The sequence below is a fragment of the Poecilia mexicana genome, unplaced genomic scaffold (assembly GCF_051168715.1).
Source record: "Poecilia mexicana isolate PSO_F unplaced genomic scaffold, ASM5116871v1 scaffold_12, whole genome shotgun sequence".
Lineage (NCBI taxonomy): Eukaryota > Metazoa > Chordata > Actinopteri > Cyprinodontiformes > Poeciliidae > Poecilia > Poecilia mexicana.
The window spans coordinates 27,273,644-27,298,907 of record NW_028263381.1 but is presented as its reverse complement, the minus strand read 5'-3'; the positions used below and the strand labels follow the sequence as shown (position 1 = coordinate 27,298,907).

At 39.2% G+C, this 25,264-nt stretch overlaps 3 protein-coding genes and 1 pseudogene across 3 annotated transcripts; all 4 read left to right on the top strand.

The window, feature by feature from the left end:
* The first annotated feature begins 1,415 nt into the window (after positions 1 to 1,415).
* On the top strand, positions 1,416 to 9,321 carry LOC106905350 (uncharacterized). Its single transcript, XM_014970141.2, has 4 exons — positions 1,416 to 1,472; positions 1,829 to 1,861; positions 6,327 to 6,464; positions 7,241 to 9,321. Exons 2-4 carry the CDS (start codon positions 1,851 to 1,853, stop codon positions 8,799 to 8,801), a joined length of 1,710 nt encoding a protein of 569 aa, XP_014825627.1. The 5' UTR covers positions 1,416 to 1,472; positions 1,829 to 1,850; the 3' UTR covers positions 8,802 to 9,321.
* Positions 1,417 to 5,830, top strand: LOC148156299 (uncharacterized). Its single transcript, XM_014970143.2, has 3 exons — positions 1,417 to 1,472; positions 1,829 to 1,861; positions 3,369 to 5,830. Exons 2-3 carry the CDS (start codon positions 1,851 to 1,853, stop codon positions 4,948 to 4,950), a joined length of 1,593 nt encoding a protein of 530 aa, XP_014825629.2. The 5' UTR covers positions 1,417 to 1,472; positions 1,829 to 1,850; the 3' UTR covers positions 4,951 to 5,830.
* Positions 9,322 to 18,816: 9,495 nt separating the features above from the next.
* On the top strand, positions 18,817 to 24,158 carry derl2 (derlin 2). Its single transcript, XM_014970145.2, has 7 exons — positions 18,817 to 19,074; positions 20,299 to 20,364; positions 20,443 to 20,516; positions 21,318 to 21,411; positions 21,611 to 21,806; positions 21,874 to 21,964; positions 23,680 to 24,158. Exons 1-7 carry the CDS (start codon positions 18,871 to 18,873, stop codon positions 23,783 to 23,785), a joined length of 831 nt encoding a protein of 276 aa, XP_014825631.1. The 5' UTR covers positions 18,817 to 18,870; the 3' UTR covers positions 23,786 to 24,158.
* Positions 22,478 to 23,667, top strand: LOC148156298 (uncharacterized; annotated as a pseudogene).
* Positions 24,159 to 25,264: the final 1,106 nt, after the last annotated feature.

The window sequence follows — 25,264 nt, the reverse complement described above, 5'->3', positions numbered from 1 at the left end:
ATATGTTGAATACCTAAATATATGAAGAAACCACTGAACATGACATATGAAAAGTTTACCTTACAGAGAGCTGTGTTTTCAATCACATCCTTAAAACTTCAATAAATAGATTTATAATCTGATTCAGAAAAAAAACTGGACTTCTAGTAATAAATTAGCCACAAATAAAATATATCACAATGAATCATGAGGTCTCAGTACAAGGCTACAATATCTGTCTTAGGATAACATTTGTTATTCAGTACATTTCAACAATGGTTTGAATGCCCAAAAATGAAACCTTAGATACAATGCTGTGCATTTTAAAATGCTTTATCTCATCACAGCCTACACCAACCATAACAGCAGATTCAGATCAGTGGTTCTGGCTCTGCAAAGCAATGAGGGTAAAATCTATAAAGCTGCTATGAAAATATTTAGTTTCAGTTTACTGCAGAGACGTATTTTTTTCCAACGTAAGAAAAGAAATCTACCGAAATCCAATCTCAGTATTTTTGAAGGAGAGAAAAACCAAAGTGGTACAAAATTAAATCTTTTCCTCAGTTTTCCAGACTTGAATCACAAACATTGACTGACAAGAGGCAGTCAAGCTTCTTCTACTAATAAAAAGTTCAAAAGATTTATGTTAATATAATTATAATGATAAATGAGAAACTCATTATTCTGCACAAAGTTGAAAGAAAAATACAACTTCTTTGTTTTTTCATCAAGGAGTGGAAATGCCTGGTGTCCTGCCAAGAAAAATAAAATGTCAAGTTGTCCACTGTATACACATGTTACTGTCTCAGGTTCAGCATTCCTCAGTTAGTTTGGATAAAAGGTGAGCCTGATGCATTAGCAATGAAAGCAATTAAATGTTTTAATTCAGGATTTAGAAGTCCAGTCCTTTGAAGGCATTTTACATACAACATATTTGTTGTTGGTAGCTCTAAAAGAGAGATGCAGTTCAAGCCAGGCAGGACATATAAAGCTTATCATTCAGATAACATTACTTCCTTCACAGATTATTAAGAGTTTAAATAAAAAAAAAACAGACAAAATAGTTCATTTTGTCATTTTTTATGTTTGCCTTGAGAAATGCTATAAAAATACTGTACAGATAAATGTTTCCTAGCACTGTTAAACTGATTACCAGATGCCTAAAAATGTAAATTTAAGTTTATTATTTTGATAGTGTTATATGTTTATTTAAAACAAAACTGAAATATTGACAAATGAAACGCTGGACTCAGTTTCATTGGCAGCTACATGGTTTAGGACAAACGTTATCAACCAGAGGAGGTAAAGAAGCAAATGAAAGCTTTCAGCATAGTTCTGGGACCATTGCTGAACAAAAGCAGTGAAATCATGTGACCAGAGTTTCCTCCCCTTCTGTCAGAATATAAAACTCTGAATGCTGATTCTCTTCACTCTTCCTGCCTTCATAGCCTCACTGAGCATTGTCTAGAGCAGGTGTGTGGTTGTCTGCACAGGTAGGAAAACTTTCTAATGTTACAACCTGAATTTTGGAGGTTAGAATAAAAACTGAAACATCAAGCTGACATATATGTTTATGTTTTTTTCATTACATTTTTAAAGGACCACTTAAAAAATGTTCAACAATTTGATGAATATGAACGTAGGGTTTTACAGCTGATTTGATCTTTTAAAACAGACATCTGCTAATTCCAGTTGTGCTTTCGCTGTTAGGTCACTAATGTGAACTGTATACAACAGTGTGCCTAATGAATTACTTTAACACACTGACATAATAAGATTAAAACAGATAACAGCAAAAACAGTGACTTCACTATTGGTTTTTGATTAAAAACTCTTTTCAACCTCACAGGAGTGAACTTTAAGACTTCACCATGCAAAACATGTAAGTAAAAACATCTATTGTTAGTTTATGTAAATCTATACTAATCAATCTATAAAAAACATATTTAACGTGTTTCTAATGATAAAGTTTCCAAACTTTATCATTTATGCATAGTAAAAGAAACTAAATAAGATTTTTTTTAAAATAAAGAGAAAAGTTATAAATTATCTGAAGATATAGTTTTAGAGTATTAAATAGGACAAATGTCTATATGTTATACTGAATGTAAGGGGAGTTGTTAACCATTTTGTTTTAAAGTTGCTTTACGATAAGAAGTTTGTTCATAGTAAAAAATACTAGAGGGTAGGGTAAAAAATGCCTTCTCAAAGACTGATTTTATTATTACATTTGATCTTATTCATATTTGTAAGTAAGAAGAATGTAACATAATTTAGCCTGTTAAAGTTTTAGGTTCTTTGCTGCTGCCTCTAATCGGTTAGCAAAAATTAGCTGAATAAAACATGAAACAAGCCTGAACCATTATGGACCTCATAATAAAGAAGAGAAAGCAAACAGGAAACATAACTTTATTTGTATTACTCTACTCCAACAGTACTGAACCTCTAACCACTCCTGCATCTGGGATTTGTAACCCAATATGCTGCTAATTCAGAAAGTATCAAGCCATAAAATCATGTGATTCTTAAGAAAATGAAGTGCTTAGTTTATGAAAGTATTTGATATAGATATATATCCCAATAGTTCTTAATGTTTTACTACTGTTTTTCTTTCATTTTGTACTGAAACAGATACTACAGTGGGGTGAAACATATTTTCCCCTTTTCTCATTTGCTACTTTTTGCATGGTTGTCATACATCTTTCAGTTTAAATGTTACTCAAAGACAACATAAGTAAACACAAAATGCCATTTTTAATTAGTGCATTTCACTGAGGGAGAGAAAAAGTAAAAACCTACATATTTTTCACACCACTGTATTCTTATGATGGTTGTAATGATGGGTTATTCTTCTTACTCGAGATTTTTTTATTATTTTCAAAAGTAGTTATTTTCTAGGGACTGGCTATTTTCTGTTTTTAGATCAGATTCTCATCCAGTGACTACTCCATCATGATTTTCAGGATGAAACGGATAAAAACACTGACTGGAAGTGCCAGTGAAAACCTTGAAGGAAACATATTAAACAACATGAACATTATGTACTTTTCAGTATTATTGTTTCTTATTTATTTATTCTGGTCTGGGTACTCAGAACATGAGTACAGTCTCCATTAAATCAACAGCTCTCCCTAACCCTACCCAATAAACATAACCTAGTCCAAGCAATGGCTACCTGGAAGTGAGACATATTTTAAAAATAAGCAGGATATGTACCACTCATCCTGACTACCAACTATGTTAATACTGTACCATTGTACATCAGCATACAATGATAATATATTACCATAATTTGTATATTTTTATTTGGCTTTCACAATATTAATATTAATTTAAAAAGGCATTTGGGAGAGGAATTTAAGCTAGTAAATTATTAATTTTTTCAACAGGAATACATCATCTAAATTCAAGAACATCATCTCAGAAAGTCTCCTGATCCAGTCAGGATCCCCATCCGTTTTCCAACTAAACACAAAAAAAGAGGACTTTGGACCTCTGACTAAGAAAACTCTCGGAAAGAAAAATTTGAACAAGGCCAACAGAACAGTGCTGCTGGTTGGTGAAACAGGAGCAGGAAAGTCTACTGTCATCAATGCTCTGGTCAACCACACCATGGGAGTGAAGTTCGAGGATGAGGTCTGGTTTAAGATTGTAGAAGATGAGAAGAGAGGGCAGACTGAAAGCCAGACATCAGATGTGATTGTTTACGAGATCTTTGGGTTCGAAGATCAAACTCTGCCGTTCTCTTTGACCATCATCGATACACCTGGGTTTGGAGACACCAGAGGAATTGAAAAAGATCTTATTGTCAGTCAAAGATTGTTTGACTTGTTTCGATCAGATGAGGGAATTCAGGAGATTCATGCTGTGGGTCTGGTGGTGAAGGCCACAGATAATCGAGTGAATGATCGCCTTTCATACGTCTTCAATTCAGTCATGTCTCTATTTGGAAAAAACCTGGAGCGAAGCATTGTGGCTCTCATAACTCACTCAGATGGAAGACAACCTAAAAATGTTCTTCAAGCTCTTGAAGCTACAAAAATAAGATGTGCCAAAAACGAAAAGAATCAACCTATTTATTTTCTTTTTGATAACTCCCAAAGTGATGACCGATCAGAGGAAACTGAATTTCTAAAAATTGCTACTGAAATTTCAGAGAGAGGTTTGAGAACCTTTACAACCTTCTTGGAGAAGAAAACAGCCCAAAAACTGATAATGACTACAGATGTCCTGAATGAACGCATCAGCCTGACAGCCTGTATCCAAAACCTGCAGGAGAGAATCCGACTAATCGAGCAGAAACAAGTGGAACTCAAACAAACTCATGACGCTCTTGTCATACAAGTAGAAGACATGAATAAATCAGAGACGTTCACTGTTGAGGTTGATGTTGTTTTCAAAGAAAAGGAGCCTCTGAGAAGTCAAAAGATTTTCAGGCAAAATATTTTTGAGAAAGCAATGGTCTGCACCATCTGTGAGGAGAACTGCCACTATCCTGGCTGTACACTTGTTCGCAGTCCCCAACATTGTGAGGTCATTAGAAAAGGTCATTGCACTGTCTGTACTGGTAAATGTCCTGCATCAGCTCATGTGAAGGAAAACTGGAGATATGTCACTAAGACCAAGAAGGTTAAGAAGACTGTAGGAGCTAAGAAAGAGATAAAGACAGAGAAGGGTGATGCTGAGAAAAACTTTAATATTGTAAAAGGTCTTATAAATGAAATACAGAAACTGAGATCAGAGAAGTTCCACCTCATTGATGAGGCGTACCAACATGTTATCAAACTGGAGGAGATTGCCCTACAAGTCGATGCTGTGACCACTTTAGTTCACTTGGATTTCTTGATTGCGAAGATGAAGGAGAAAGGAGATACAAAGAAAGTTCAGAAACTGGAGAAGATGAGAATCCAAATGGATGAAGGGACCAAATTAGCACTGCAGTATTTGTGGGGCAGAGTAACAACCGTGTAAAAAAATGACTAATCAACAGTCACAACAAATCTGTGACAAGTTTAACAAGGAAGGTTTTCCATTTTCCAAAGTATGTTGATAAAGGGAAAATGATTTAATTATTTAAGATGATAAATTGCACTATCATTTGTTCAACTATTTTTTTTTAATCCTTGTGATAATGTAACTTTAAAATATGATGTGCAGTATCAGAGAAAACAGGATAATTAATCAGAGACTGCATCTCTTGTTTCTTGTAATGAGAAACCAGAGTAATAAGGAGCAAAACAACAAATATAACAAAAATTATGATGTATCTTTATAGTGATAGACTACAAACTTGATAAATTAGTAGTATGTTGGGAACTGTTACTTTTACAATCTTTTCCACTATTCTAATAAAAGTCTGAATAAATGTCAACATATTCATAAATATGATTATGTTCAACAGTAATTATTACTCATTGTAACCGGTGTATTGTATTTAACAATGGTTAGGTTTGTGTTGGTATGATTCTGACTGTAGAACAATCTATTGGAAAAATACTTCATTTTAAATATGTTTTGGTACAATTTTGATACCACATAATAATGATACGATTTTAAGTGCAGTTTTGACTTATAATACATTATTTTTAGCTGTAAGGTAGACTTGAAATCCTCTCTAAGTTTAGATCAATATTTAGGGCCAGTAGTACATTTTCTTTCTTTCCTATGTGATATTATGTAAATTAAGTTGTGGCTGACTATGACACTGTATATATACTGAGACACTCCAGTTAATGTTCAAACTATCTATTGAAAATAATTTTAATATCTCCCAAGTCACCTTTCATTTATGTCATACAGTGTTCTGCATAAAAATATCGGTCTTCTGTGAATTAAAGATTTGATAAAATCAGTGTGTTCTGTGTTTATTGGATCCGACTCAAACCAGTGATGGAATCTGTACAGACTCTAATATTTGTTTAAATTCAGACCGTCAGTGTGAAAATGTAATATTAAAGTTTAAAGAAACTTTCAAAATTAGACCGGAAATATTCTCTGCAATTTCATACTCCACTAGTGTATTTTGTATTATAAGTATTTAAAACGATAGTCTGTCCTTGCTTTTAGTCCCGTAAAACCTTCATCAGAATCTGTAGCAGGAACAAGAGTAATTTGCCAAGTCTTTTCCTTGTATACTCCTTCTGATATTAGATACCTAGCATGTGTGCCATTGCCATCTAAGATTTCCCTTTATGCAGAAAATGAGTATTATTCTGCTGCATTTATATTGTATTAATTTTTAATTTGAACAAATACAAATCTGTACCGGTGTATCTTAAATAAAGCATAATAAACTGACCTTAAACATAGATAGAAGATGATTTTTATGCTTATGTTCTATGTTCCAGTAAATCTCCAAGCAAAGTTAGTGACTCAAAGTGTCCACCTTCATCTCCTACCTCACCGGCTCGTACACCTGCTCCTCTGCCTCGAACTAAACTGAGAGCAGAACCCTCCTCTCTAGACATCAGCAGTGCAGCAGTGAGGTACGTAAGGAGGAATCCGACTGTCTTCCCTGAATGTTTAAAACATCCATGACAAATTCCAGGTCTCCTAACAAACACTGCTAACACCTGTAACCTTATTATTTGAGCTACTGCGTATCCACCACATGGCAAATGAATCAGACATTAGAAAAAGCTGAAAAATGGTATCAATGATTGCTACAATCAACTCACTACTCCTACTACTGACTCACCACCAGGTGGTGCTCTGTGTCTGAATAAGATGATTTTATACCTGAGAGCTTGGCTGTACCAAGCTTTTCCACTCTAACCAATAGGAAAAGTCAACTGCTTAGGCACTATTTGCCCATCACTAAGACAGTTCTAGGTAAAATATTTCAGAACTAAATTAATTTACATGAAAATACCTAAATTCACTCAAACATAAAGATAGAACCCTAAATAACCTATTTATACAGTTTATCAGTAAAAAGCACATTTAGTTTATAAAGGACATGATGCAAAGGACAAGTGCAAAAAACCAGTAATCCCTCTGAAGGTATTGATGTTTATATTTTAGGTTAATATTCCTTTGGTGGTTTTATTATTTTGATTCCATCCAACCTGTTATTCTAATTTATAGTACTTCGTAGATTTAAACTTCCCATATATTAAGTATTTATGTCTTAATGGTTTTTAAGGCTTTAATCTAAGCTTGATAAATATTTAACATTGTTACTTTTAACAACTAGTTTTGAAAGGATGGAATCATTATATAAGTTTTCAAAATGGTTTGAGTAAGTTTGTTCCTCTTCCAGGACTTCCACTCTGGACACCTTGATCTCCAAAAGTGCTCTGATCCAATCAGGAAATCCATCTGTTTACCAGCTGAGGCCAAAAAAGGAAAAATCTGCAAAGCTGACAAAACTGACAGTTGGTGAAAAAGATGGATGCAAGAGACATAAAACAATCCTATTGGTTGGTGAAACAGGAGCAGGAAAATCCACTTTCATCAATGCGCTGGTCAATTTCACCATGGGAGTGAAGTTTCAGGATGAGGTTTGGTTTCAAATCGTGGAGGAGGCGGACCATGAAACATCTGAAGTGATTGTCTATGAAATATTTGGTTTTGAAGGTAAGGCCATACCCTACTCTCTGAGCATTATCGATACTCCAGGATTTGGAAGCACCAGAGGGATAGAACATGATGTTAACATCAGTCAGCGATTATTCGACTTGTTTCAATCAATGGATGGTGTTCATGCAATTCATGGAGTGGGTCTGGTAATGAAAGCGAGCGATAATCGTCTCAGTGACCGACTGATGTATATCTTGAATTCCATCATGTCGCTGTTTGGAAAAAACATAGAAGACAACATCGTAGCTCTCATCACTCACTCAAATGGAAGAACACCAAACAATGTCCTTAAAGCTCTTGAAGTTTCAACCATTAAGTGTGCCAAAGACGAGAAGAAGCGGCCTGTCTACTTCCTGTTTAATAACTGTCAGAGCGAAGACCGGAACGAAGCAGCAGAATACCTGGAAGGGGCCAATAAGATAACAGAGAAAGGACTGACAGAGTTCACTGCCTTTCTGGAAAAGGCGCGACCTCAAAATGTCAAGGCAACTGTTGTTGTTATAAAGGAACGCAGTGAACTGACAGCCTGCATTCAAAATCTGCAGCAAAGAATAATTGAAACCGAACAAAAACAGGAGCAAATCAGACAGATTCAACATGACCTGATTAAATATAAAGAAGAGATGAAAAAGAATGAACATTTTACTATAGAAATAGAGGAGTCCTACAAAGTCAAAGAACCTATAAATGCCGAAAACTGGTTTAAAGGTGGTTCTTTTGAAGGAGCTATGTGCTGTACTCGCTGTGAGGAGAACTGTCACTATCCTGGATGCATACTGGCCCCAAGTCCTGCCTTCTGTGATGTCATCAAAGGAGGTCACTGCATCGTTTGTAGTGGGAAGTGTCCCACATCTGATCATGTGAAAGAAAATTGGAGATATGTGACCAAAACAAGAAAAGTAAAGATGACTCTGAAAGAAATAAAGCAAAAATATGAAAACAGTAAAACTGAAAGAGAGAAAAACTTGAGTTACTTAGAAGGTCTGGAGACAAAAATAAAACATTTGACTGCAAAGAAATATGAGCTGCTGGATGAGTCCTACAAGCATGTTGTCAAACTAGAAAAAACTGCTCTGAAAGTTGATTCAGCGTCTACTTTAGTCCACCTGGACTTTCTGATTGAGAAGATGAAAGAGAAAGGAGACAAGAAAGTCCAGAAACTGGAACGAATTAAAAGAAACATGGATGAGGGAAGCAGAGCCGCTTTACAATACCAGCATTTTGCAGAGAATCAGATGTAGACGTAATGATGAGGTCATTATTCTCACTTAACTGATCTTTCATGTTACTTTTTTCATGTAATACGAAATAAACAAAAAGTGGTGGAGGGAAAATATTGATCATTTGTTACATAATTCATTATGAAACATCAAAAAGGTTATGTCTCAATTACAGGAATACAGAAAACATTAATGGTCTGGTTTATTAAAGATGCCATATCACATATAACTATTTATGGTGGAGGTTATTGTTGGCACAATTGTTTATTTGTAGTTTCATTTCCACCCACACAGTGGTTCATTAAACTGTTTTAGGCAGAAAACATACTTTCAGTGTTCACAACAGTCCTTTGAAAAGAAAACAATAAAAATGCATTGTGAAACTGTTACAAATAATAAGAATGTTCCAAAGTAATCTAAGATGCATAGCTATAAATGTATCCAGACTGCATGTATAAGCAACTGTGAAGATGATTATTTCAAAATGGTAATAATGTATTTTTGTTCTTTAAAGATTTTATTAAACAAATTTGAAACCAAACGCGTTTGTCTCCTGGTAGCACCTTATAAAAAATTATATTCTTGGTTGCTGCACTAACTTAGAAAATTAATGTCAGTGCTGCAGCTGATTGAAAGGCGGAGTGTTCCCAGGAGAAATTGAAGTAAACTCTTCAGGTGTTTATGACTGGTCTTCAATAAACTCTTCTAACTCTGCTGCTCATTAAAATAACAACAGGTAATAAAGTCCATGTTAGTGAAAAGCTGCAGTTCACTAGTAATCCTGTTATTGGACTAGTTTTACTGATAGGGACTCTGAAGAGGAAAGCAGTCTACGGCCAGGGCTGTCTGACAGAGAACAGCAAATTATTTTACATGTCAGAGGATCCATTCAAAATATCGATAATATTGATTCCAAGTTGGTGTCGGATTGATACTAGTGTAGTAAGATCAATACTTTAACTTTGAATGCTGCAAGTCAATGACTGTAATCTGCTGGGTTTCCCTAGATAGAATAACTAATCGAGTATACTACACGTTTGATAACTAGGATCAATTGGAATCTATACGTGATAGAATTTAAATGGTCAGTGCCTCGAGACCACATTTGTTGTGAATTAGTGCTATATGAATAACCTGAATTTAATTTAGCTTCAGATTTCTTTGAAGTTTAATTTTATTTCATATTAAAATGTGCCGTAAACACCTTTAAACTTTGTCTAAATTCTGTTCTAGGTTTTAAATTCAAAGGAAAAACTACAAAACCCCCTAAAGGTCAGAAGTTTCAGGATATATCAAACTGATATATATATATATATATATATATATATATATATATATATATATATATATATATATATATATATATATATATATATATATATATAAATAACAGCTTTATAAACTACTTTTATTTAGAAAAAACTAAACAGATGTAGCACATGTTGATGCACTAAAATCCTTTAAATCCTTTAAAATCCTGCATAATAGACATGCAGGAATTTATTACTACCTTTTTATTCTTTTTATTCTAAAGGTAGTAATAAATTCCTGCCTTTAGAAAGTATCAGTATTGGCAATACTGGCCCTGTATTTACTTGGCATCAGATCAATACCAAAATAAGCAGTATCATAAACCTCTAGCTTGTTTAAAGAGCTTAAGCGGCTCAGTGGCGGTCAACTAGATAGACAAGTTTAGAAAGGTCATAACGACAGAGAAAGTGTGGATGAAGAGTCCAACAGAGGATTCTTCAGATGCTCCACAAGAGAAAACAGAAGGAGATCATGGAAGGAGTGTAACTCCAACCAAAGTCAAGCTGGGCCTCAATGCACCACCTCCAGGAGATTATATGAAGCAGGAGAGGAGAGCGCACATTCCAGCCACAGAGGAGATTGAGATTAGAAGTATCTGATTGGAGAAGCAGGGAAAGGAGACAGGATACAAAGAAACAACTAAATATCCAAAGAGAGACAATGATGAAAGAAACAGCTCATTGTGTTCTGGTACAAGAACATGCGAATGAAGACCTACAAATATCACAACAGCACAAAGTATCTTATGTGCTAGAGCTACATAGACACATAACCAAGTTTTTATCCCAGGTCCTTTTCTTTTAAATACTCACAGTCCATCAATCTATCCATCCATTTTCTATACATGCAGGGGTTTGTAAACCCTGTACAGGTAACCAGTTAAATTTTTGAGTGTTGGGAATCAAATGTAATTAATTTGAAACAATGTAATTACTTCTGTTCTCCACCAGAGGAAGTTGTTACAACTCAATGCTAGCAGCAGTCCACTATCACTAGAGGAATGTATCAGTGTATAAATGTGTGTGAGTTTGAGTGCAAATGGGTGAATGTTGTTCTGGTCTACAGCTTTTTGAATGGTCAGTGAGAGTGGAGGACCACCATTTAAATTCAGGTCATCTCAAATACCTTAACCTAACTTTAGAGAATATAGAAGGAGCACTTATTGAAGCACTAAAACCTGTCAGAATGTCCAACGTTTATACAAAATAAAGATGCAGAACATGTTGACGCACTTCTTCAATTGTTGACTGTTTTCAATGACCTTGTATTTCTTGTTTTTATTATGTGAAGCACTTTGAACAGCCTTGTTGCTGAAACATGTTGTACAAATTAACTTGATTTTATTTTATTTTTATAACCCTTTATCATAACACCTACCTTTATAAAGCACATGTTGATGTAATAAAACACTTTATAGTAACACCTACCTTTATAAAGCACATGTTGGTGTAATAAAACCCTTTATCATAACACCTACCTTTATAAAGCACATGTTGGTGTAATAAAACACTTTATAGTAACACCTACCTTTATAAAGCACATGTTGGTGTAATAAAACCCTTTATCATAACACCTACCTTTATAAAGCACATGTTGGTGTAATAAAACCCTTTATCATAACACCTACCTTTATAAAGCACATGTTGGTGTAATAAAACACTTTATAGTAACACCTACCTTTATAAAGCACATGTTGGTGTAATAAAACACTTTATCATAACACCTACCTTTATAAAGCACATGTTGATGTAATAAAACACTTTATCATAACACCTACCTTTATAAAGCACATGTTGATGTAATAAAACCCTTTATCATAACACCTACCTTTATAAAGCACATGTTGATGTAATAAAACACTTTATAGTAACACCTACCTTTATAAAGCACATGTTGATGTAATAAAACACTTTATAGTAACACCTACCTTTATAAAGCACATGTTGGTGTAATAAAACACTTTATCATAACACCTACCTTTATAAAGCACATGTTGATGTAATAAAACACTTTATCATAACACCTACCTTTATAAAGCACATGTTGGTGTAATAAAACACTTTATAGTAACACCTACCTTTATAAAGCACATGTTGGTGTAATAAAACACTTTATCATAACACCTACCTTTATAAAGCACATGTTGATGTAATAAAACACTTTATAGTAACACCTACCTTTATAAAGCACATGTTGATGTAATAAAACACTTTATAGTAACACCTACCTTTATAAAGCACATGTTGGTGTAATAAAACACTTTATCATAACACCTACCTTTATAAAGCACATGTTGATGTAATAAAACACTTTATCATAACACCTACCTTTATAAAGCACATGTTGGTGTAATAAAACACTTTATAGTAACACCTACCTTTATAAAGCACATGTTGGTGTAATAAAACACTTTATCATAACACCTACCTTTATAAAGCACATGTTGATGTAGTAAAACACTTTATAGTAACACCTACCTTTATAAAGCACATGTTGGTGTAATAAAACCCTTTATCATAACACCTACCTTTATAAAGCACATGTTGATGTAATAAAACACTTTATAGTAACACCTACCTTTATAAAGCACATGTTGGTGTAATAAAACACTTTATAGTAACACCTACCTTTATAAAGCACATGTTGGTGTAATAAAACACTTTATAGTAACACCTACCTTTATAAAGCACATGTTGATGTAATAAAACACTTTATAGTAACACCTACCTTTATAAAGCACATGTTGGTGTAATAAAACACTTTATAGTAACACCTACCTTTATAAAGCACATGTTGGTGTAATAAAACACTTTATAGTAACACCTACCTTTATAAAGCACATGTTGGTGTAATAAAACACTTTATAGTAACACCTACCTTTATAAAGCACATGTTGATGTAATAAATTCCTACCTCAGAAAAACCTACCTTTATAAAATCGGAGGCAACACATCATTGACAAATTAACAAAACATCAGAATATCCTACCTTGATCAGATTCAGGCTTGGGTTATAACTTCAGATTAACTTACCTGAATTTCTAACTTTAGGTTATTGCAAAAATGAAACAGTACGTATATCGACATCAAAACTCAGTGGATATGAATGTTTAAGTGGCAAATGGCCTGTTGTTGTTACACTTCACGTTACACCGAGTCCTTCATCCAGTATATGAATACATTCACATGCTGACGGTGCTAAGCTACATCGTAGCTTACCAACTGTCCTGGAGTGAATTGCTAAATTATAACTAAAAAGAATTAAAAGTTAATTCTTAATGTGACAACCGAAGGTGGGACCAAGTCATTGCTTTGCAAGTCTCTAGTCTTTATCTTCAAGGTCTGAGTCAGGTCTCAGACAAGTCCCAGGTCTTAAACTGGGAATTTCAAGTCCTTTGTGCCTTTTTTAACAATGTTGCAATTATTTGTTAAATGTGAATAGATAATGTGAACTATTTTAAATCTGAATTTATCTCAAACCACGATGAAAGATGTGCAACTGAACTTACAAACATTAAGTAAAAAATGAACTGCCTGGAGTAAATCTATTCTCAATATGTTTCTCTGATGCAGATCAAGTATATGATCTGTCCTCCAGCAGACCCATTTCAATGTTGTGATGGAGAGAAGACTGAGATAAACTCTCTTCACTAAGTTCAAGTGAAGAACTCGCTTTCTGAATCAGAGCCCCGCTCATCATTCATCGGCAAAAACTAACGAGATGCAACTTATTCATGGATGAGCGTGTAGCACCGGATTTAAAAAAGCATGACGAAAACTGTATGAAAACCAGCATAGCCTGGAGAGCACTAGCAAAAAACACAGCTGAGTCAGCTGTCTCATCATAGTAATGGAAAGTACCACCTACCGTTCTTTATGCAACTTCAAATGTTGGACAAAGCTGGAAGTTGCTCCATCTTGATCTGTGATTCTCTTCTTGCACGTTTTGCATGTTGCTCTTTATTTTTTGTTGAGTACTTTGTAGTTTATGTAACCAAAAAAAACATGAAAAAATAAACAATATTTCCATTACTTCTTACTGCGAACCCATCTGATGAATAAGAGAGTATGTTGAATTCAGCAGGTCCAACGAACAGACAAGATGCAGCCGTATCTCTCGATCTGGGACTCCCGTCTTCCCACTCTCCCACCGGGCAGCTCGCCATCTTCTGTCGGGGTAATAAAGACGAAACTGATTCATCGAAGTAGTTGGAGACAACAGTTCTTCTTGGGGAATCTATAAATATTTCAGGTTCTTTCTGCAGGAACTCAATCAGTTTCAGGCAGCTAGTCTTATTTTCGGCTGGGTAGAGTCACCAGATGCAGACAGTATGCTACATACTTTGCTTTGGCTTCAAGGATGTTTATGAAGATGAAGTCTTTTTCTTTACTAGTAAGATCAGTATGGCCACACAAATCCTCCCAAACACAGCCTGTGTGTGAGCAAAGAGAAAGAAATGTTTGTCCTCCCACAGATAATCAACACAGACTCACAAGATGGTCGACGGTTGTATGACGCGGTAATGTCACAACCGGAATTAGCAGCTCAGCAAAAAACAAATAGTGACTGAAATGCTGCTTAGCACCTGTTCTAAGTCTCACATGGACCTTTAAATACCATTAATACCAATATCAATCCGTTTATGAGTGCTGGCAGTGCGCTACGGCATGAACAGAATGAGCTGAGCCGTAAACAGAAGTAATGGTGGCTGCTATCTTAGCATTAGCAAAGCAACTGGCTTTAGCTTCAGAAGCTTTATAAGAACAACACAGTTATTTATCTGTATTTAGTGAGAGGCGATGTAGTGAAAACACTGATGCTACATCGCTAATGCTAAACAAATATTTAGCATTAGCTGTCACACGGTTAAACATCACAAAGAAAGAAAAACATAATAAAGCAAGCAAGTTGTTCTGGATTAAGCAGTTGCCTGTTCCCAGACTCCTACTGTGAGCCGTCCAGGTGAGCATGTTGAGGTCAGCGGCTCAGACAAGCAGAGAAGACGCGGCGGCCGCTCTCGGTCCGGCGGTGAGTGAAATGAAAATGTGTCCTCCGCAGCGCAGTCTGTGAGCACGTAGAAAAATACTGCTGCTGTTTTGGGACGTCACGGGGAAACAACTGTTAATGGCTGGGTGTTGTGGGACTCAGAGTTTTTACCAGTCTCTATTGATCCCTGTGGTTTCTTGCTCTCTCCCATGACAGAGCCCAACTATTGTACATTATGCCATTGTAAGCCCATATACTACATTTTGTGTCCATAGTGTCCACACACATGGTGATCAGGTGGTTTTATAGTTCGAGAGACCTGGACATTTGTTGGTCTAAATCCAGGCAAAAGGAAAAGTTCCTTGATAATTTTTAGATGCATCCGTGCTCCATCACTCCTGAATGAAATGGCTGGTTCCCTCAGGCATCCAGCTCTGCAGAGGCCTGGAAACAAGTAGTCCTTTAGGGTCAGCCATGAAGAAGTCAACACAATAAACTGCCATTTCAAAACATTGTTCCTTACCACCACCATCCAAATGTCTGAGTACTGCTCATCTGAAACAATAATGAATCACTTTATGACAGTTACAATAGAAAGAAATGCGTCCCAAAACAAAAGGCATGTGGAGGAACCGAATATTTATCAATCTAACTGGAACTCAGTCTAATGAAGCTCATTCTTAGCTGGTCACTGGGATATTTCTATCCTATTCTAGCTACACGTATGGAGCTGGTAGCTTTTGGACCTTTTCATTAGAGACAGTCCAGAAACATGAGCAAAATAAGCTGTGCTTCCTGACCGATGCTGCTCTTATTTTATTTAAATCCACTCTAACCGCAGAGTAAACGTCTGATGTTCTGTTATACAAATTCCTCTGCTGGGAGACTTTTACTGACTCTATGCCAGTTTCCTGTTTCAAACATTTTCCTTAAAATACACTTTGCTGAATAATAGGCTCCAACACCATCATTTAAAATGTTACACTGTCAGTACATTAGTCACAGCACAAACTGGTCAGTACAGTTATGGAGATAGTCATATTAAAGGATAAAGCTTTTTCTACATTAGCTTTAGCTGGTTTGTTTGCCTCTTCAACCTTTCTTTTCTATTCTGAGGGTAATGACCGCTTTGAGATGTTTACATGATCAGCAGAGCCTTCAGACGTCAGAGCCAGGAGACATGAGTCCAGTACAGACAGATCAGCAACATTTAACCTGAGGAACAAAGAATTTCAAACTAATAAAATAATGGTTGATGGCTGAATAATTTGACACACCTGAACCTCACCAAAAGAACGGTTAGCTTTTTGTTTCAACCTCACTTTGCATTATAACAACTCAGAGAATCTTTAATGGTTTCTGAAAGTTAATTACATCCACTTTACAGCCAGCATAGATTTACTATGCTAACCTCACTCCAGCTGTCGCTGTGAAACAACAAGCCTCCTCCTTTCACAGGCATAGCATGAACAGGTGAGCCAACACTGGGTGCAACACTAAACACGTATTGTTCTTTAGCATTAGCGAGCATTAGCTTCCCCGGGGAGTGAACACAGACATCGAAACTCAAACCATAAAGAAACGTTGGTCAAAATCTAAACTTGCATTTGGCTAATAATGGTAACTTACCTCGAGTGAAAGACTTTATGATCTGCAGAAAAAGGACGAAAACCAGGAAGTGCGACGCTCTGAAGTGCACGGGGTCGACCAGGCCGGAGCCCAGGGGCAAATCATCAGGGCAATGATGAGTTTTGTAATTTATCCAAGTATCTTTCAATCAACTTATATGCACATTTGAGTAGCTTCTGGTTTTGTTTATATTGCTTATCAGTCTGCATTGTGTCAATCTCAGGGCTCCCTAGTGGCTGCGCGGCCTCCTAAATGGTCCAACAATATTAAAGGAGACTATTGACCCAAAGGTTAGAAATCAGTAACCTGATGGGGCCAACCAGCAAGGAAAACTTCACCATAAAATGAAGGGTTTCTGTCTTTGTGATGAAGAGTCAGTGTAAAACATGATGTAAATGAGAAATGCAGAAATATGTGACATGTCAGGCATAACATCGGTTGTTCATATCAGCCCAGTTTACTTACCATATAAACACAGACGTCCTTACCTTTTCAGCAGATTTTTCGGCAGCTGATTCAGTAGACATTTATGACTCACAGGATGACATCAAAAGCTGCAGATGGTTGTTAATCCGTCTGTGTTTTCTACTGACCGTCGCCGACCTTTCCTGATGACGAGCATCTCCAGTGACCTTCTTTTCCTTTGATATGGAGCCTGTAGAATAAAATAAAAATGAGTCATGGCCAAGTTTTTATTGTTGTAGTTTGGATTTTCTTATTTCAAAGGACAAAACATGTAGATACCATGTCAATGAGTTATCAATGAGTTAAGAGCTGTTAGGAATATAAGCAGAAAACGTTGCAGAAATCCAACAAATCCATTGTTAACTCAAAATTCATTCAAGTTCACGACCTGGTGTAGAGTTATTTTCCACAAGTTCTGTTTGAAGTACACAACACAGTTGCAAATAATTTACAAAGAGAGACAGCATTTGTAACTTGAGGGGATCATAGATTACTTTTAAAAGAAAGTCAGGACTATACAAATGGAACCTGTGTTAATGGAAAAAATCTGTGGATCAACCAGTCAAAAGAAACCAAATAATATGTAATAATAATTACTGAATGGTGAATAAAAGTGAGGGGGAAAAAGGCTAAAAGTGAATATTTCTTTAAATAATTTGTAGCATTGTATGTGGGTTTGCAAAGGGAGTCGCTAACCAGAAGCTAACGCTGTTTGCGGAGCAAGGCTTGGAAAAGTTTGGGACTTTTGAGAGAAAGTGAAGAAAACATAAGATTTTTTTCTTTCATTCAAAACTTTTGCTCATTTCAATGTGTCATATGTTAATTTTAAACTGAAAACGGATAGTGAATAAAAAATTTAATAGCTAATATGAAGGGATGATATTAAATAAACTCGCGCGAAGACTGAAAGCCACATTGCTCTGTTAGCAGACTCAGCTAACTAGCATTAGCTTAGCAGCTAGCATGCTACGAGCGTAAAAAGTATGGAGCTGTTCACACTGCTAACATTAACTTTAGACTTTGTTCCCGTTTACACTCTAACAAGACCGGAATATAAACGTACGGTACGTTATGAATAATTTTAAGTATATGAAAATAGAAATACAAACGATATCGATACTTGACTCCACCTACGTTGATCAGCGGTCTGGGGTAAAGTATCATATGTGTAGTTACACTGCCCAACCAGCAGATGGCTCCAAAACAGCGTCCTTACTTTATTGTTCCACCCAGTTTAACCATGAAAAATAATAATTTAAAAAGCGCCACAGAGAAATTATTAGTAAACCATATGAAGAGTGGAACAGCAATAAATGCAGTGAAATAACTGCTGGAAGTTGCACCTGCTGGGTGATGTTCCATCAAGCAACCACTAGATGGCTCTAAAGCTACCTGTTTATTTGGTTAAAATGTATATTCTAATGTTTTAAGTAAGTTTTTAAAAAATAACAAAAAGTATTTTTTTAAAGTTACTTCTACTGTTCTTTTTCTTTTATAACTACTTTAGCTTTATTTTTTATTTAAACAACACTGGATTATTCAAAATACATAATAAATTTTTTTTTTTTTAATGCTATTACTGCGGTAGTTGTTGATTTGCATATTTTTATTTTATTTTTGTTGTGATTACGCGTCAAATTGTTTTCTTAAAACGATCATTTCGGTTCGGATTGGTATTACCTGGTTTCTGTTGTTTGAAATGACAGAAGTGGAAGTCGTGGTGGATTTTCCCACGGCCCATAAACGCATCCCCGTCCCGTTGGCAATGACGTGTCAGGAAGCCCCGGAAGCTGTCAGTAGTGTCTCCAAAATGGCCTACCAGACCCTCCAGCAGGAATATTTACAGATTCCTGTTGTTACCAGGGCTTACACCACGGCCTGCGTCCTCACCACGGCTGCAGTGGTAAGAGCAATCCGAACCGAACCGAGTCGGTCAGTCAGTCAGGACTCTGCTGGTTTCTGTTGAGCTCCAGATGTTTCTGTTGCAGATCCGAGCGTGAGCTCTCATTCAGGAAGTTAGCTTCGCGTTTAATCTTGTCCCGAGCTGAGAACTCAGTCAGGGTTCGGTTCCGGTCCGTTTAACTCGGCCATGAGCGCAGTCAGAGATTATAATCTGGTTTTATTTAGTCTCAAGCGATTGGGGGGGAACCGGTTCTCTCCGTCACAGACTGACCCTGAACGCACCATCGGATGTTTAACATTTTTACCTTCAGCCTGACCTCAGGAGGGTTTTATTGACAGTTAAATCAGTTTTATAGTTTTAATCATGAATTGTTGGTTGTGGATGTGGAGTTCTGACTGATGGTGACCCGGACCTGACCCCAGCTCGGGCCAAACACACCGGGCTGCGGGTTCTGGTTGGTTAGAGTCCGGTAGAACAGCTGATGTTTGGGATGGAAGATGAGGGGGAAACCTCCAGATGTTCCTGAACAGCTGGCAGAAGCACCAACTCTTCATCCAAACCCGTAATCTGAGCAGAACTGGGAGGAAGGCTCTGCTTCCGGCTGAATAAAAGGTTAAAGTTATGGCTCTTTCTCCAGTAGCAGTCAGTTTACCAGCGAATCTGAGGAGGTCTCTGACTGAAGACTGTCATGACATGCTAACAGCTCAACATCTGGCAAGCAGAGATGATATTCCACAGTAACATGTCCTGGATGACATGATCAGCTGCTTATCCACCTCCTTTGCTTCTGCCACTCGTTCAGTCTGTCTGGTCATGGGGTTTGAGAGACGTTGGAGTAGGGGATAAAATCCCAGGGGTTTAGGGTCACAGTTCAGGGATTATTTAAGCTTTTGATATACTAATCAGATGCTCCCAGTTGCTATGGCGACACCTTATTGCCATGATTACGCATCATGATAAATGTAATCCAGGCAGCTGCTCAGCATCCAGAAGCAGAGGCGATAATTATCCAAACAGCTGAACCAGAAACTGATTAGCCAATCGGAGCTAAGGCAGCAGAGCTGCTGCGTCATGATTGGAGTGATTCAGCCATGACGTTGGGACCAGGATGGACCCCGCTCCGGCTCAGGGTTCCCAGCATTAATCCAGCTCAGGTTGACCATAATCTCTGGAATAATCCTGGTTTCTGAAGCTGCTCAGGTTCTTCCCGGTTTCCTCCCACAGCAACTGGAGATCATCACACCGTTCCAGCTCTACTTCAACCCAGACCTGATTCTGAAGAACTACCAGGTACCGAGTCGCTCCTCTACCTTTCAGCAAACCGGGTCAGAACCAACGCAGCTGAAGGATTTTCTCTTGTCTTCTCAGGTATGGAGACTCTTCACCAACTTCCTGTTCTTCGGTCCAGTCGGCTTCAATTTCCTGTTCAACATGATATTTCTGTATCCTGCTGATTTGCATGTTTCTGTTTCACAGCAGCAGATGTTGCTGCTGACGTGGCGCAAGAGGTTCTGAAGCACAGCTGCAGCTAACGATTAGCTTAGCAATCAGTTATTCTGACGATTAATTGGTTATTCTGACGATTAATCGGTTATTCTGACGATTAATCGGTTATTCTGACGATTAATCGGTTATTCTGACGATTAATCGGTTATTCTGATTATTAATTGAGGAATCAAATAAAAAAAATTTTTTTACATTTTGCAGATTTTTCATTGAATATCTTAAACTTATTTCTTAAAATGTTAGAAGTATAATAAAAGAAGCAAATAGAGAAATAATCCATCATAGTGTAAGTTAGAAAGTCAACATTTGATCACTGTTCATCATCAATTAGTTTTGGGCCCAGTCTGTGTGTTTCGGGCCCAGTCTGTGTATTTCGGGCCCAGTCTGTGTGTTTCGGGCCCAGTCAGTGTATTTCGGGCCCAGTCTGTGTGTTTCGGGCCCAGTCAGTGTATTTCGGGCCCAGTCTGTGTGTTTCGGGCCCAGTCTGTGTGTTTCGGGCCCAGTCTGTGTGTTTCGGGCCCAGTCTGTGTGTTTCGGGCCCAGTCTGTGTGTTTCGGGCCCAGTCTGTGTATTTCGGGCCCAGTCTGTGTGTTTCGGGCCCAGTCAGTGTGTTTCGGGCCCAGTCAGTGTATTTCGGGCCCAGTCAGTGTATTTCGGGCCCAGTCTGTATGTGTTTTTGGCCCAGTCTGTGTCCCAGGCCCAGTCTGTGCGTGTTTTCCCTAACCGATGGGTCCCAGGTACCGGTACTGCCGGATGTTGGAGGAAGGCTCCTTCAGGGGTCGGACGGCTGACTTCGTCTTCATGTTCCTGTTCGGCGGCCTGCTGATGACCGTATCCTTCGGGGCGTTTCCATGGAAACACAATGTCTGGCTGAAGAGGGAGATGGCAGGAAACCGTCCGAGGCCACAAGTTTACATACGCCCGATGAAGAAAACGAACCTTTGAGTTTTTCCAGACAGAAATAATTGAGATTCTGAGAGTCTGACTGCAGGTGTATGTAAACTTGTGGCTCCTTTAACGCTCTGAGCAGATCTTCGGCATCTTCGTGAGCCTGGTCTTCCTCGGCCAGGCCTTCACCATCATGCTGGTGTACATCTGGAGCCGCAGGAACCCCAACGTGCGCATGAACTTCTTCGGCCTGCTGAACTTCCAGGCGCCCTTCCTGCCCTGGGTGCTGATGGGATTCTCCCTCCTGCTGGGGAACTCCATCATCGTCGACCTGCTCGGTGCGTCACGCCGCCGCCGCCGCGCCGAGCGAACCGCATCAGAACTCATCCTCCATTTTGTTTCCAGGGATCGCTGTGGGTCACGTCTACTACTTCCTGGAAGACGTTTTCCCCAACCAGCCTGGAGGCGGACGCTGGCTCAGGACGCCGTCCATCATGTGAGGACAGACACTGAGTTCATCCTTTATTTTACATTTATTGTTTCTTTTCTTTCTGCACTTCATTTTATTTACATATTTATGAAATCTTCAGTATTTTGACTCTTCTCTCCTTTTCACTTACATATTTTTATTTATGTATGTCTTTGTTTATTTTATTGATGTTAGAATTTCCTAATTTCCTTATTTCACTTTAGATTTGCTTCTGGATTAGATTTTTGTTAGATATATTTATTATTCTAGTTGATTTTATTTGTTCATAATTTACAGTTTATTTTAAAAGGATAAAGTGAGAAAAAGATTGGATTTTATTCATTAATCTCTAATTGAATTTGATAAAAACCAGCTGATTCTGGTCCAGATTACGACCCGGTTCCAGTCCAGATTATCAGCTGGTTCCGGTCTAGATTACGACCCGGTTCCAGTTCCGGTCCAGATTACGACCCGGTTCCGGTCCAGATTATCAGCTGGTTCCGGTCCAGATTATGACCCGGTTCCGGTCCAGATTATCAGATGGTTCCGGTCCAGATTATGACCCGGTTCCGGTCCAGATTATCAGATGGTTCCGGTCCAGATTACGACCCGGTTCCAGTTCCGGTCCAGATTACATCCCGGTTCCGGTCCAGATTATGACCCGTTTCCGGTCCAGATTACGACCCGGTTCCGGTCCAGATTACGACCCGGTTCCAGTCCAGATTAAGTCCCAGTTCCGGTCCAGATTACGACCCGGTTCCGGTCCAGATTATCAGCTGGTTCCGGTCTAGATTACGACCCGGTTCCAGTTCCGGTCCAGATTACGACCCGGTTCCGGTCCAGATTATCAGCTGGTTCCGGTCCAGATTATGACCCGGTTCCGGTCCAGATTATCAGATGGTTCCGGTCCAGATTACGACCCGGTTCCAGTTCCGGTCCAGATTACATCCCGGTTCCGGTCCAGATTACGACCCGGTTCCGGTCCAGATTAAGTCCTAGTTCCGGTCCAGATTACGACCCGGTTCCGGTCCAGATTATCAGCTGGTTCCGGTCTAGATTACGACCCGGTTCCAGTTCCGGTCCAGATTACGACCCGGTTCCGGTCCAGATTATCAGCTGGTTCCGGTCCAGATTATGACCCGGTTCCGGTCCAGATTATCAGATGGTTCCGGTCCAGATTACGACCCGGTTCCAGTTCCGGTCCAGATTACATCCCGGTTCCGGTCCAGATTACGACCCGTTTCCGGTCCAGATTACGACCCGGTTCCGGTCCAGATTACGACCCGGTTCCAGTCCAGATTAAGTCCCAGTTCCGGTCCAGATTACGACCCGGTTCCTGTCCAGATTATCAGCTGGTTCCGGTCCAGATTATGACCCGGTTCCGGTCCAGATTATCAGATGGTTCCGGCCCAGATTACGACCCGGTTGCAGTTCCGGTCCAGATTACATCCCGGTTCCGGTCCAGATTACGACCCGGTTGCAGTTCCGGTCCAGATTACATCCCGGTTCCGGTCCAGTAGAACAGTATTCTGGCCCTCCAACATGTCGGCTCTTAAATCAAACTGATGTTTTATTGTTTCTGTTTGTCGGATCAAAGGTGATTCATGTATCAAATGAAAATCTGAAAAGTGTGGCATGCATTTACACGGTGGCCGTGTGGGGCCAGCCTCCTGCCCCCAGCATGACGCTGCCGTCCCCGTGTTTGGTGTGGCTGAGCTTCCTGTCTCTGGCTCCGCCCACAGAAAGATGCTGTTCGACACGCCGGAGGAAGACGCCAACTACAACCCGCTGCCTGAGGACCGGCCCGGCGGCTTCGCCTGGGGGGAGGGCCAGCGCCTGGGCGGCTAGCCCGCGGTGCCTTCAGGGACCCTCCGGCAGAGACGGGGAGGGGACGAACGCGCTCGGTGTTTCCTGGTGTTTGTTTAGTTCTGGTGAAGAATGCCAAACAGCCTGGACTGGAATCGGTTTTGTTGTTTGTGTTTTTGGCTTTGATCATCTTCAGAAACTCTTGGCCGGCGCCGAATCGTCATGCCGACGCCGTTTTCAGGAGCGCCGCAGCTCGGGACTGCAGACAAACATTGGACAATGAGTCTGCGGGACTCCATGTTTGTCTTGTCTCAGATTAAAATCCTGACGTGTGAAAAAGATTTAAATATAAAACAGAATTTATTCCTTCTTTTCCATTTCACTTTTTAAACAAATAAATGTGTGCAGCAGCAAACGACGACCAGTTTCATTCACAGAGATTCAACCGACTCCAGGCCTGACCTTGGGGGGCAGCAGAGGACGAGAAAGGACACAAGGTCACTGCTGCTTCAAACTCAGCGGGCATCACACCACCGACAGAAACAATCTGGACAAGTCATCAGAACTACAGGCTGACCTCTGACCTCCCATTCACCAGCAACATTACTGGAAAAGCTTCCCGCTTCGACTCCTTCCAGTCTGGTTCCCATGGTTACCACAGTAGAGAGACTGGCCTAGTCAAAGTGTTCAATTACACCCATACAAACACAGAATGTGGAAGAACCGCAGACCTGGTTCTGGTTCTGTTGGACCTCAGTGTTGATCATCTTACAGAACCGACTGGAGAGTCGGGTCGGACTCAGCTGGTTCCAGTCTGACATAAAGAACTGGGATTTCAATAGGAAATGTCTCATCAAAGAGGTCAAAGGTCACATGTGGGGAACACCAAGGTTCAATCCTAGGACAGGAAATAAGATCAGCTACCATAACTATGATGATGCACAGCTCTACATTATGATGTCACCAGGTGACCTTTGACCCCATCCAGTTACTGAACAGATGCTGAGAACAGATAAATGTGAGGACGAGACAAAACTTTGTCCAGCTGAACAGAAACAGAACTGAAGTTATTATTGGACCTAAAGAGGAGCGATGTAGTCCAGGGCTGGGCAGTCCTGGTCCTGGAGGGCCGAGTCCTGCAGCTCTTAGTGTCTCCCTGTCCAACACACCTGGATCCAGCAGCTGAATCTCCTCCTGGTCCAACACACCTGGATCCAGCAGCTGAATCTCCTCCTGGTCCAACACACCTGGATCCAGCAGCTGAATCTCCTCCTGGTCCAACACACCTGGATCCAGCAGCTGAATCTCCTCCTGGTCCAACACACCTGGATCCAGCAGCTGAATCTCCTCCTGGTCCAACACACCTGGATCCAGCTGCTGAATCTCCTCCTGGTCCAACACACCTGGATCCAGCTGCTGAATCTCCTCCTGGTCCAACACACCTGGATCCAGCTGCTGAATCTCCTCCTGGTCCAACACACCTGGATCCAGCAGCTGAATCTCCTCCTGGTCCAACACACC

Coding starts and splice junctions, on each gene's coding strand:
- LOC106905350 (XM_014970141.2), top strand. Junction 6,465..7,240: donor ATCAGCAGTGCAGCAGTGAG/GTACGTAAGGAG, acceptor TTCCTCTTCCAG/GACTTCCACTCTGGACACCT.
- derl2 (XM_014970145.2), top strand. CDS start 18,871: ATGACAGAAGTGGAAGTCGTGGTGGATTTTCCCACGGCCCATAAACGC. Junction 20,517..21,317: donor CTGTTCAACATGATATTTCT/GTATCCTGCTGA, acceptor GATGGGTCCCAG/GTACCGGTACTGCCGGATGT. Junction 21,965..23,679: donor CTCAGGACGCCGTCCATCAT/GTGAGGACAGAC, acceptor CTCCGCCCACAG/AAAGATGCTGTTCGACACGC.